Raw genomic sequence first — 12,218 nt, forward strand, 5'->3', positions numbered from 1 at the left:
GGAGCACAGGGCACCATGAGCCAATCTCATCTTCACCAGGAAACAAATGAGACCTTTTTGGCCCAGGGAATTTGGTTGCAGTGTTTGTTGGGTTGGTTCTGCTCTCCCTGTCACGGGGTTTGTTCAGTAATGGGTGTTTGGGCGTCAGGCTTGCTCACGCTGCTGTGAGCAAGTAAAAGTTCATCTTAAATAAAAATATCTGCTGTGCACTGTGGTACAGGGAGACAAAACAGTTTCTAATGAAGGCCTGATCCATTTTATAGGCTGGGCAAATAAGGCAGCAGAGATTTTAATGACTTGCTCAAGGTCAGACAGAAAGTGAGGAGGAAAACTCATTTTGTTCCAAATTACTCCAAGTCTCTGCCCACACTGGAGTAACCTTCCTCTTCATTTGGCACTCTTCCTCCTCTTTTGCTTATCTAATTCTCTTTTTGGTGGAATTGTTGAGCTTAATTGTTCCCATCTGGCTGTGACTCAAAGTCTCAATGTTCAGACTGGTGTTTGAGGGGCTGGGTCCCTGCTGTGCTCCCCAAGGGCAGCTGGGACACACTCCCTGTGGGAATAGAGCTAAAATCACCCCCTGCTTTTGCTTCCTGTGCCTCCCTGGTGCCTGGCTCAGCTCCTTGGAGCATCCTGAGGTTTGCAGCTGTTGTGCTTCCTTTGACTTTAACTTGTAGGTACTTTCTGATAATGTGCATTTGCCACAAGTTAAAAGAAAAAAAAATAATAGTAGAATAGAAATAAATCATAGAAATGGAAAAAATAATAGAAAAAAATAGAATAGAAAATAATAATAGTAGAATAGAAAAAAAACTTAATAGAAAAAAAGTATAGTAGAAAAATAGTAAAACTTGTCCTGTTTTTGGGTGCTCCACTCCAGTTCCCTTTCCACAATGGCACGTGGGAAGATGAATGTCTTGGGCTTGATAAATGTCCTGGACACTAAGCCTGGCTTATCCCAAGGCAGGGATGACATAGACAAGCCTTGATCTGCGTGACATTAAGGATGGTTAAGCTGTGGATCATTCACTGGGAAGCTGGAAAGTCCAGCCAGGGATTTTCTGGCTGCTCCCTAAGTTTGACAGCTCAAGAGGCATCTGCTCCTAATGACTCTTAATTTGAATTTATTCTGGCACGACAGCTAATTCCAAACATCTTTGTGCTGATGAGGAGGGTGGGTAACAGGCACAGAATTCATGTGGGAAAGGCCTAAAATACACACTTGTGCCTTAAAAATGGAAAATCTGTGATTTTGCAGTTTGAGTGCCTGGATGTTGCATTTCTGCCGCTCTGCTGCCTCCTGAAGTTTTTGATTTATGATCATCACTATGAAAAATCTGTAAAAACACCACAAACAAACCAACCCCAGTGGGTGAGCTGTTCCAGGGGGCAAAGTGTTGTTGGGCACCATGTCCATGGGCTCTGTGGAATTACATCTGCACAATTCCCCAGGTTCGAGGAGAGCAGTGACTGATCCCTGAGTGACTTGCAATTTATCTCAGATTAGATGTGATTCCTGCTGTATCTGATTAACCTTCTCTGCGAGGTGGCCATCATTTCTGCAATGACAGTAGATTATTCCATACTTGAACAGACGGATATCAGCTCGTCACAATCGATAGCCCACAAAAGGTGACACCTTGAATTCCCCAGGTTATCCACAAAGATTGTCACCAACGCCTGGATCGTTTGTCAAAGACAGAGATCTCACTTGAGGCAGCTCTGGAGTGAAGTGGGTTTTATTTTAGTCTGCAGAGCTGGAGAAGGATGTTTGAAGTTCCTGCTGTAATCAGGCTCTGTTGCATCCTGCTGCAAAGAGCAAGAACAAATTTCCCTGAGTGACAGATTTGATTGTCATCTCCAGAGCCCATTACATGTGATTTGCTTTGTGACAATTGTATGGAAAGAGCTTGATTTGATCCGATTGCATTGCACTGGGTAGAATGGAGGTTAAAGTGGAGCATTGGGTGCTCTCCTCACTCCCTGCACTCTCACTGGAGTGGATGTATTTTCAGATGTTTTGTCTTTGAATTTGCTCTAATGGCACACCCTTCTCCAGCATCCTCCCTGGTGCACTTCTATTCTTAGTGTGCCTTCAGATTTAAATTAACCTTCATTTATTATTCAGCCACCCAAAAATGCAGATTGGGGTGTGCAGAATGCAATCCCCTGACTGAGTGCCCGCTCCCTTCTGGGCACTGGGGGCATTAAATCCTGCCAGGGAGACTCTGCCATCAACCTTGGAGAGTTTTCCATCTGTGGGCAGTTCTTCAGTGGAGCTGAGGAGGAAACTGCTGCTCTTGGAAGGGACAGATCACAGGGAGCAACAGCCAAAGTCTCCTCTTACATCAACCTTGCCCATCCTCACAGAAAATTCCTGACAAAGGGGCTCAGGCTCCCAGCTGAAAGCAATCCCATGTGCCCACACTGCTGTGGGGAGATTTCAGCCAAACAAGATAAGGATCCTCCTTCAGCAAAGCAATTTTGGCATGTCCTAAAGGCCCAGCTGAGCCCAGTGTGCTGCTGAATGGAGCCTGTGCTCTCCCAGGAAAGGTCAGATGTTCCATCCCTGCCTTCCCTAATCCCTGCTGAATCCAGGGCCCTGGCTCACTGCAGAGATCAGCGCTGCCTGATGGCCTGGAAAGCTCTAATCGCCAGTCACAAATATTTCTGAAATCAGAGCTAAGTGACTTTAGTCCCAGGCCTAAAGTCCCTTTTCAAAACTGATAGTGTCTCCTTTTAATAGGATTATACTTTATTAGGCTGAACTGCCATAGTACCCACCAGAGGGTGGAAATGCTGCAGAATCGTCTGTTAAGAATGTGTGTAATAGCTGATTGCAGGGAAAAAAGGGATAAATTGGCATAAAAGCCAAGAGCCTGTTCCTGAAGGCATCTGTGTGACTCATCACAGCTCACAGGTGGGATATTTTAAAGGCCAAATACTGTAAATACTTAACCTTTTCCCCAGTTCTTTTTCATCTCAATTTTGGCCATGCCCCATGAAGTGCTCAGTCCATTCAGCTGTAATTTGCTCTGCTAATTCCTCTATGTGTTCAGTCATTCAGTGGGTTTTAATCTCTTTAATTCAGAGTAGTATTTTCCTCTCTCCTGCCCTCTTTTCCTCTTTCCTCTCTCTGCTGACAGAGCACTCAAAGCTCCCAGAAGTTTCACCAGTCAGGTCTCAGAGGCTTTTGACTTTATGGTCCTGAACAAATATTTCATTCACAAACAGAAAGAAAAAAAAGAGAGCACATTTATGTATTTTCATGTATTGGACTTTGATTCTTTGGTTGCTCACAGAAACCACATCCTCCAGGATTGATTTTTATTATCTCCAGACATGATTTGCCTTGGAATCAATACAATAATGTAAAATGTCATTGCAAATAGAGGACATTGATCTGAGATGCATTTATTAACTCCTGCTGATAAAAGCCAAACTGGAATTGGTGAACATGTTGGTATTCAAAAAAAAAAAAAAAAAAAAAGAAGGAAAAATGAGTCCCAGGTGCTCGAGTTAGAGTTCATCTACAGGAAAAACACATCTTAAAATCTTGTACAGGAAATGCAAAATATATCTGGATATATCCAGAAAATAAAATATCTAAAATATATAAAATCCAAAATATATCTGGATCTTTAACACTGTAACACTAATCTGAGAGAATCAGGTAATTAGCTGGTTAATCAAACTGGAATTTGCTGCTGTGGCTGCTCCAGCCGGGACCGTCCCTAGGAGCGCTCGGGCTGCTCCGAGCCTCTGGAGAAACCAGGGGGAACTGGGAAGGGCCGCCTCTGTCCCCAGAGAGCATCCTCCTGAGCGTGCCGCTGCGGAAGGCAGGCAGGGAAGGAGCTCGGCTGTTCCCCAGCCTTCAGTGACACCTAGAGACTGTCCCTGCCAGAGCCACATCCCGCCGCAGCGCCCGGGGATGCTCGGCGTGGATGGCAGGAGGAACTCCCCATGGAAAGGCTCCTCCAGCCCGGCACAGCTGCCCAGAGGGATTGAACAGATGTGTGCACCTGGGAACAGGGACAGTGCTGAGGAATGGCTGGGCTCGGTGGCCTCAAAAGATCTTCTCCAATCTGAACGATTCCATGGTTCCAGAATTCCCTGGAAGTTGCAGGTGTTTTTGGAAGCACCAGGCACTCACAGTCCCTACAGCGCCTGGGGGAGCTGTGCTGAGCTGCTCTGGTCTCCAGCAAACACCCATTTCTTCAAATCATTTATGCAAATCCTAGAACTGGATTATATTTAACACTCTCTATGTTTGTGTAAACCTATAATGTTCTAACTATGTTATAGGATATAAATATTCCATAATGAATATTTAATATATATCTAATATATATTAGATACAGTTCTATACAATTACAATTCTATAAATGTAACTGTATAGAATTCTGGAATACAAATTACATACTGGAATTCTACATTCTAGAATCCATCCTCTATTGTAAAATTCTATACAATTATATCTTCTATATATTTATAGTCTTTATATTCTTCATTTTTTTCATGTTTATAAACACCTGAGAAATATTTAATTGATTAATTAAGTGTCATAACAGTTGTTCTAAGAGTTCCTCTGCTTGGTCAGAAGTGAACACAAAATACAGACGAATTAAATTTGTTCAAGATAATACAGCCAAGTCCCTGAGGACCTGATCTGAAATCTTTACAGACAGCAACAAAATCTTTCTCACCACCTCCTGTAGACTTTTGATAAGGCTGAAAATCCAGGAACAGCTTTGCATCCCCTGGATTTCCCTGAGCAGATCTGCCCAGTCCATATCTGTGCTGCTGTGTCTTTATTATTTTAGCAGAGAATTAAGCAGTTGGGCAATAGGCTCAGGAAGAAGTTGTTAAGATTTTGGTGTCATGTACCAGAGATTGAATAATGCTGGTATTATTTTAACAGGACAGCTGTGCAGAATAGATATTATGGAATAAGCAAAATTATCTATCTCTGTACAATTTTCACACTTTTGGTCTCATTGTTAAGCAATATTTTTTCTCCTTTTCATTTCCTCTGAGGCCCTGTAGAAAAAAATTGCTGCATTTTTGTCAACAGAAACGGAAGAGAAATGTTAACTTTAGAGGCAGAGGGAATTCACGGGCACAGATGAGGAGCTGGAGTCTGCATAATGTGTCGTGGCTCATCTTTCTGTGCCACCACTCTGCTCGCGCTGGGGTGAAAAATGGACAATTAAAGCAGTGGGAAAGGAGCAGTGGAGCTCCAGCTGTGAGAAGGGGATCAGTTCTGGATGAGGGTGGAGCTGCTGCCTGTGTTTGACAGGGATCCTGCTACGTCACAGATCCAGCTTTGGGGCTTCCCTTTGGAAATGTCCTGGTTAGGGCACCCCCTTCTGCTTCAGCTCCCTGGAGTGCTCATCACATGGAGAGTTTGGGTTCCACGCTGTGCAAGGTTCTCTTGGTGTCACTCATCATTTATCTGTATTCTTTGTGGGGCTCTCCTTGCCCAAGGAAAGGGTTTGAGATGTGAAGCCATCTGTCGCCCTGTTCTTTTAAAAGTTTTAAAGTTCTTTTAAAAGTTTTCCATGCCTTCTGATGTTTACATATTTCTACTGGAGTTCTCACACACTGTTCATGTAAATAATGATTGTTTTGCATTCTTCTTTGTGGGAGGAGAGAATTGATGGGCTGTTGGTTTGTCCAGTGTGGTTGGAGAGGTGGCAATTCCATCCTCCAATCCACTGGCACTTTTGGAATTCTATATATTGCGAGGTCAGAAATAAAAGTTGCTTCTTTTTCTTCTTTTAGATTTTAGAGTGAGTGTGTGAGTTATTTCATGTTGTAGTACAACAGCCATCCATCAGAGAGCGTGGCCAGTTCTCAGTAAATATACTAATAATAATCTCAGCCTGATCTTGGCCTTTCCAGCTATGGCCAGATCAAAAACTCCTGGTTTTAATACATCCTTTTTATTCCAGTTTTGGAGGTTTTACATTTAATTTGGGAACAACAGAACAGTTTTTTTGATAACCATGGTGAGCAATGTATGTGTGAAACAACTCTTTGAAGTGAGAAGATTCAAATAAGAGAACCTCTGATACAAAGTTTTAATCGAGCCTTTCAGATCTGCTGCACTCTTTTCCAGCCTTTTCTTTTCTCCTTCTTCATCAGGATGGTGGCTGGAAGGGGATTCTGGAGGGTTTATTAAGTGTTTTAATTCACTTGTTGATTTAAGGACCTCCCTAAGGGATCACTGCTTAGGATCTCTCTCAGCCCTACAATGTCTCTGCTCCTCAGGAGAACAAGAATAATCTTTTTTTTCCCCTTTCTTTGTTGTTTGTAGATCCAACCCGGGTCATGGTGTCCCCTTTCAGCATGGATGTCACAGTTGGAGAAAGCATTGTCCTGCCTTGTCAGGTGTCCCATGACCACTCCCTGGACATCGTGTTCACCTGGTCCTTCAATGGGCACCTGATAGACTTTGAGAAAGATGGGGATCACTTTGAAAGGGTTGGAGGGGTAAGTATTAAATCTGACAAAGTGGGTCATGCAGAAAAGGTTGCTAACAGAAGGAACTGGATGAAGGCAGCAAGGAAAAGGAGGAAAGAAATGGGAAATTTTCAGCAGAGGTAGAAAACTAGGAAGGGTTTTGCATGTTGCTCTGAGGGAGGTTTTAGAGAGCAAGAAGTCTCAGGCATGGTGACAGTTCATGCTGACATTTGTCAGGAGTGAAATTTAATGCTGAAAGGAAAAGGAGATACAATTTCCAAGCCTTGCTCTTATCCCTTAAAAAAAAAAATCATTAAAAGATGAACTCACAGATTGATGCACAGGGCTCACAGCAGCAGCCATGGCTTTTTGGGGCGACTGCTCCTGGTGTGGTCCACAGAGCTAAAATTACAAACTTCATGAATATTCCCTAGTCCAAAGGCCACAACCACGAGGTTTCCCTGAGATTTCCAATGTATCGAATGCTTGTGTCTGGAGAGAAATTGAGAGAGGTTCTCAGCATCCAGTGCATCCAGAAACCTAATTAGTTCTATTCAACAGTTAATCAGACATGCACTTGGTTTGTTTGGAAAACAAATTACTGCTGCTGTGTGATGCAAGATTTCCTCAGAGAGTGCTGTTCTCGTGATCTTTAGCACAAAAGTGCTGGGACACAAAGCCCTGAAACTACTGCTGATATCTCCAAATTTGGGCTGGGCTTCCCATGAAGGAGAGATGGAGACACAACCTGGGCCTCTGGATGGCAGAGAGGGGGAAAATTGGATATCCAGAGAGAAAAAGGAGCAATCAGAGTGAACCTGTTCTGCACTGTCATGTTGTTTCAATGGGGAAAGTGCTTAACAGCCCCCAACCCTGCTCCTTGGAGGAGCCAGAATTTTAGGAATGCTCCCTCTCTTACCTTCCATCATTTCAACAGGCCATGGCTTGTATTGCTGATGTTTTCATCAGCCAGCATAAAGTAAACCCATTAGTCACAGTGTCCTTCATGTGATAATGATGTTTAGGGCTCATTAAAAAGTAATTGTAACCACTTTTCCCTACTTTATCAGCAGGATTCAGCTGGTGATTTGATGATCAGGAGCATCCAGCTGAAGCACGCAGGGAAATACGTCTGCATGGTGCAAACAAGTGTGGACAAGCTGTCAGCTGCTGCAGACCTGATTGTAAGAGGTATTTGAATTTTGCTACTGTTGTTGATGATGTTGTAGAATTTATTTTTTTTTTTCCTGCCTTCTGCAATCCCTGGGCTCAGTGACAGCCCAGCATCTTGTAATTAATCTGAGAAAAAAGCTCTGAGTGCACGCTGGGGTGCACAGCAGCAACCAGAGCATGCGAAGTGTTTCAGGTGCTCCCAGAACAGACCCAGCCCACACAGCCCTGGTACCTGTCCGTGTCCTGAATGAACCCCCTGAGCTCCTTTGTGCCATGACCTGTGCAGTAGGAGCAGCATCCAGCTATTGGCAGCATTTCTTTTTTATTTCATTATTCTTTTTTAGAATAAACATGATTTAATGACTTCACTGATATACTGAGATCTCTTCATTACCACGCACAGGTGATGTGTAAGTTTGACTTTATCAGAGCTGTAATGAATTGCCCTGAGTCTGTGTCCTTATGAGAAATATGGTTTGTATTTCTTGCTTGTTAACTTTGAGGAAGGCAAACTTGGGTGCTGCTCTGTCCCTGCTACCCTTGGTTCTCATAAACAGGAGGAATATGAAATCCTCACAGGGAAATTACCCTTGACAGTGATAAAAGTACTGATCTTGTCACTCCCTAAAAACACCAGGGGTGTTAAAACACTGGCACAGGTGCCCTGGATCCCTGGCAGTGCCCAAGGCCAGGTTGGACACTGGGGCTGGGAGCACCTGGGACAGTGGAAGGTGTCCCTGCCATGGCAGGGGTGGCACTGATGGGATTTAAGGTCCCTTCCACCCCAGTCCCTCCTGTGACTCTCAGAGACAGGAGCAGACTGAGCCTCAGGCAGCATTCGGGCAGCAGTGGCCATGGGATGGAGCAGAGGGGTCTCTCCCTGCCTGGTGTTCCCTGCAGAGCTGCACGCTTCCAAACAAACACCCCAACATCCTGCTCTGGAAGCAGCACGCTTCCAAACAAACACCCCAACATCCTGCTCTGGAAGCTGCACGCTTCCAAACAAACACCCCAACATCCTGCTCTGGAAGCTGCACGCTTCCAAACAAACACCCCAACATCCTGCTCTGGAAGCTGCACGCTTCCAAACAAACACCCCAACATCCTGCTCTGGAAGCTGCACGCTTCCAAATAAACACCCCAACATCCTGCTCTGGAAGCTGCACGCTTCCAAACAAACACCCCAACATCCTGCTCTGGAAGCTGCACGCTTCCAAACAAACACCCCAACATCCTGCTCTGGAAGCTGCACACTTCCAAACAAACACCCCAACATCCTGCTCTGGAAGCTGCATGCTTCCAAACAAACACCCCAACATCCTGCTCTGGAAGCTGCACACTTCCAAACAAACACCCCAACATCCTGCTCTGGAAGCTGCACTCTTCCAAACAAACACCCCAACATCCTGCTCTGGAAGCAGCACGCTTCCAAACAAACACCCCAACATCCTGCTCTGGAAGCTGCACGCTTCCAAACAAACACCCCAACATCCTGCTCTGGAAGCTGCACGCTTCCAAACAAACACCCCAACATCCTGCTCTGGAAGCTGCACGCTTCCAAACAAACACCCCAACATCCTGCTCTGGAAGCTGCACGCTTCCAAACAAACACCCCAACATCCTGCTCTGGAAGCTGCACGCTTCCAAACAAACACCCCAACATCCTGCTCTGGAAGCTGCACGCTTCCAAACAAACACCCCAACATCCTGCTCTGGAAGCTGCACGCTTCCAAACAAACACCCCAACATCCTGCTCTGGAAGCTGCACGCTTCCAAACAAACACCCCAACATCCTGCTCTGGAAGCTGCACGCTTCCAAACAAACACCCCAACATCCTGCTCTGGAAGCTGCACGCTTCCAAACAAACACCCCAACATCCTGCTCTGGAAGCTGCACGCTTCCAAACAAACACCCCAACATCCTGCTCTGGAAGCTGCACTCTTCCAAACAAACACCCCAACATCCTGCTCTGGAAGCTGCACTCTTCCAAACAAACACCCCAACATCCTGCTCTGGAAGCTGCACGCTTCCAAACAAACACCCCAACATCCTGCTCTGGAAGCAGCACGCTTCCAAACAAACACCCCAACATCCTGCTCTGGAAGCTGCACTCTTCCAAACAAACACCCCAACATCCTGCTCTGGAAGCTGCACGCTTCCAAACAAACACCCCAACATCCTGCTCTGGAAGCTGCACGCTTCCAAACAAACACCCCAACATCCTGCTCTGGAAGCTGCACGCTTCCAAACAAACACCCCAACATCCTGCTCTGGAAGCTGCACGCTTCCAAACAAACACCCCAACATCCTGCTCTGGAAGCTGCACTCTTCCAAACAAACACCCCAACATCCTGCTCTGGAAGCTGCACGCTTCCAAACAAACACCCCAACATCCTGCTCTGGAAGCTGCACGCTTCCAAACAAACACCCCAACATCCTGCTCTGGAAGCTGCACGCTTCCAAACAAACACCCCAACATCCTGCTCTGGAAGCTGCACGCTTCCAAACAAACACCCCAACATCCTGCTCTGGAAGCTGCACTCTTCCAAACAAACACCCCAACATCCTGCTCTGGAAGCTGCACGCTTCCAAACAAACACCCCAACATCCTGCTCTGGAAGCTGCACGCTTCCAAACAAACACCCCAACATCCTGCTCTGTCCCCCCTGGAGCACCCCCAGCGCCTCCCATCCCAGCCAGGCCAGCTGCCCCACAGGAGGGGAAGATGAACCTGGCGCTTCCTCCTCCAGTCTCTCCCATTCTCCCGCAACCCCACAGGTCCCCCGGGTCCCCCCGAGGCCGTGACCATCGACGAGGTGACGGACAGCACGGCCCAGCTGTCCTGGAGGCCGGGGGCAGACAACCACAGCCCCATCACCATGTACTCGGTGCAGGCTCGCACGCCCTTCTCGGTGGGCTGGCAGGCAGTGAGCACAGGTAAGGGAGCTCCGGGCGGGCAGAGCCACCCTCGTGCCGCTGCTCGGAGGGACAGCACGCTGCTTCTCGGTCTGGGGCAGCTGAATTTTTATTCTTTTCCTTCCCGTCTATAGGAATGTAGTGTTGTGTCTCAATCCGACTGGCCGATAGTCTCTCGAAATTGGTAATGGTTAGGGTATCTGTTTATCAAGCTTTTCTCTTTTTAGGTAGTTTATCTTTTTTTGGTTTTTTTTTTGTTTCACAGATTCTCACTTTTAATTTTTATAGGTGTAAATTTCACAAAAATAGATTGTTTCTATTTCTATTTTTTCCATTTTTTTGTTTCTTTCTATTTCTATTTTTTCCTTTTTTTGTTTCTTTCTATTTCTATTTTTTCCTATTTTTTTTGTTTCTTTCTATTTCTATTGTTTCTTTCTATTCTTTCATAAGAATAGGTTGTTATGTAAACAGATTTTCATTTTTATATTTTTTTTTGTAAGGGAATAAGTAGATTTTTCACTGTTAGAGGATTCTATTCTTATGAAAGCTGACAGGTTTCTCACGGGGATTTATCAGGCTAGCTATTAGCTCAGCCAAAGCAATAAGGCCTGATTTGACAAGGCCTTTCTTTTGGAAGATTTTTACCTATATGTAGCACCTCAGCACCCACCCAGGGCTGCTTTGGCCAGCTCTGGCCCCTGATGTGGAAAGCAATTTCCCTGGCTGCAGAGCACTGCTCTTATTAACTAGTTCCAGGTTTGGCAACCCAAAGATTTAGGGTGCAGTCAGTGCCATTGCTCACCCATTTTTCTCATGAATGTTTAAGGGAAAACAGAATGAATTCCTATCTCTTGTTGCCTTGCTGGAGATATACAACAGTAATTGTGGTCTATAAAGACATCCCTCGGGGACAGACCGTGTCATCCAGCTTGTCTTTAAGGAGAATTATTTTCCTGATAGAGGGAAAAATCCCATGGTGTAATTGCTCATTCCGTCAGAGGTTAATTTTGTTCCAGTAACCATTAAACAGAGACAACAGTGTGTTTCGAAAAGAGAAAAATAAAGACCCTCCAAACCTGTTGTCTTGACATTTTGTTCCCAAACTGTAGCAATTTTGGAGAAACTCTTTAATAGCAGGATTTTCTGGGCTAAAAGCACAACGCTGCCTCTTTCACTTCTTTGCGGCTGGCAAAATGTGAGAAAGATGAGAGAAAATTTATCAGTCCTTCTCGGTGCTTACGTTAAGCCCTCACCTTTACGGAAATGAGATTTCCCCCAGCAGAATTTTAATAGCCCGGTGGTCTCCTTGCATCCCAGTTCCAGAGATCATCGACGGCAGGACGTTCACAGCCACGGTGGTGGGGCTGAACCCGTGGGTGGAGTATGAGTTCAGGGTGGTGGCTGCCAACCTGATCGGCATCGGGGAGCCCAGCAGGCCTTCCGAGAAGAGAAGAACTGAGGAGGCTCGTAAGTGCTGCCGGGCACCGGGGCTGAGGGGGAAATCTCTGTGGAATGAATGCCAGGAGATCCCCAGGCTGTGGGGACGCCCTGGTAGGTGGCACAAGTATAGCACCCGAGCAAACTGGAGGCCTCATTTCCCGTGGGAGTCTGGAATGCAACATCAACATCTCTCTTTTCTGAAATGGAACAACGATAATTTAAG

At 45.7% G+C, this 12,218-nt stretch overlaps 1 protein-coding gene across 4 annotated transcripts in view; it reads left to right on the forward strand.

Moving 5' to 3' along the window:
* The window catches only part of LOC137480881 (contactin-4), a 281,234-nt gene that overhangs the window by 259,189 nt on the left and 9,827 nt on the right, over window positions 1-12,218 (forward strand). For 3 of the 4 annotated variants that reach the window (XM_068202331.1, XM_068202333.1, XM_068202334.1), the window contains 4 exons: window positions 6,320-6,495; window positions 7,536-7,656; window positions 10,418-10,576; window positions 11,873-12,022. In XM_068202331.1, coding sequence (XP_068058432.1) covers window positions 6,320-6,495; window positions 7,536-7,656; window positions 10,418-10,576; window positions 11,873-12,022 — 606 coding nt within the window. The remainder of the gene's footprint in view (window positions 1-6,319; window positions 6,496-7,535; window positions 7,657-10,417; window positions 10,577-11,872; window positions 12,023-12,218) is intronic. The other variant, XM_068202332.1, reaches the window with a different exon arrangement.

This window comes from Anomalospiza imberbis, chromosome 11 (assembly GCF_031753505.1).
Source record: "Anomalospiza imberbis isolate Cuckoo-Finch-1a 21T00152 chromosome 11, ASM3175350v1, whole genome shotgun sequence".
Taxonomy (NCBI): Eukaryota; Metazoa; Chordata; class Aves; order Passeriformes; family Viduidae; genus Anomalospiza; species Anomalospiza imberbis.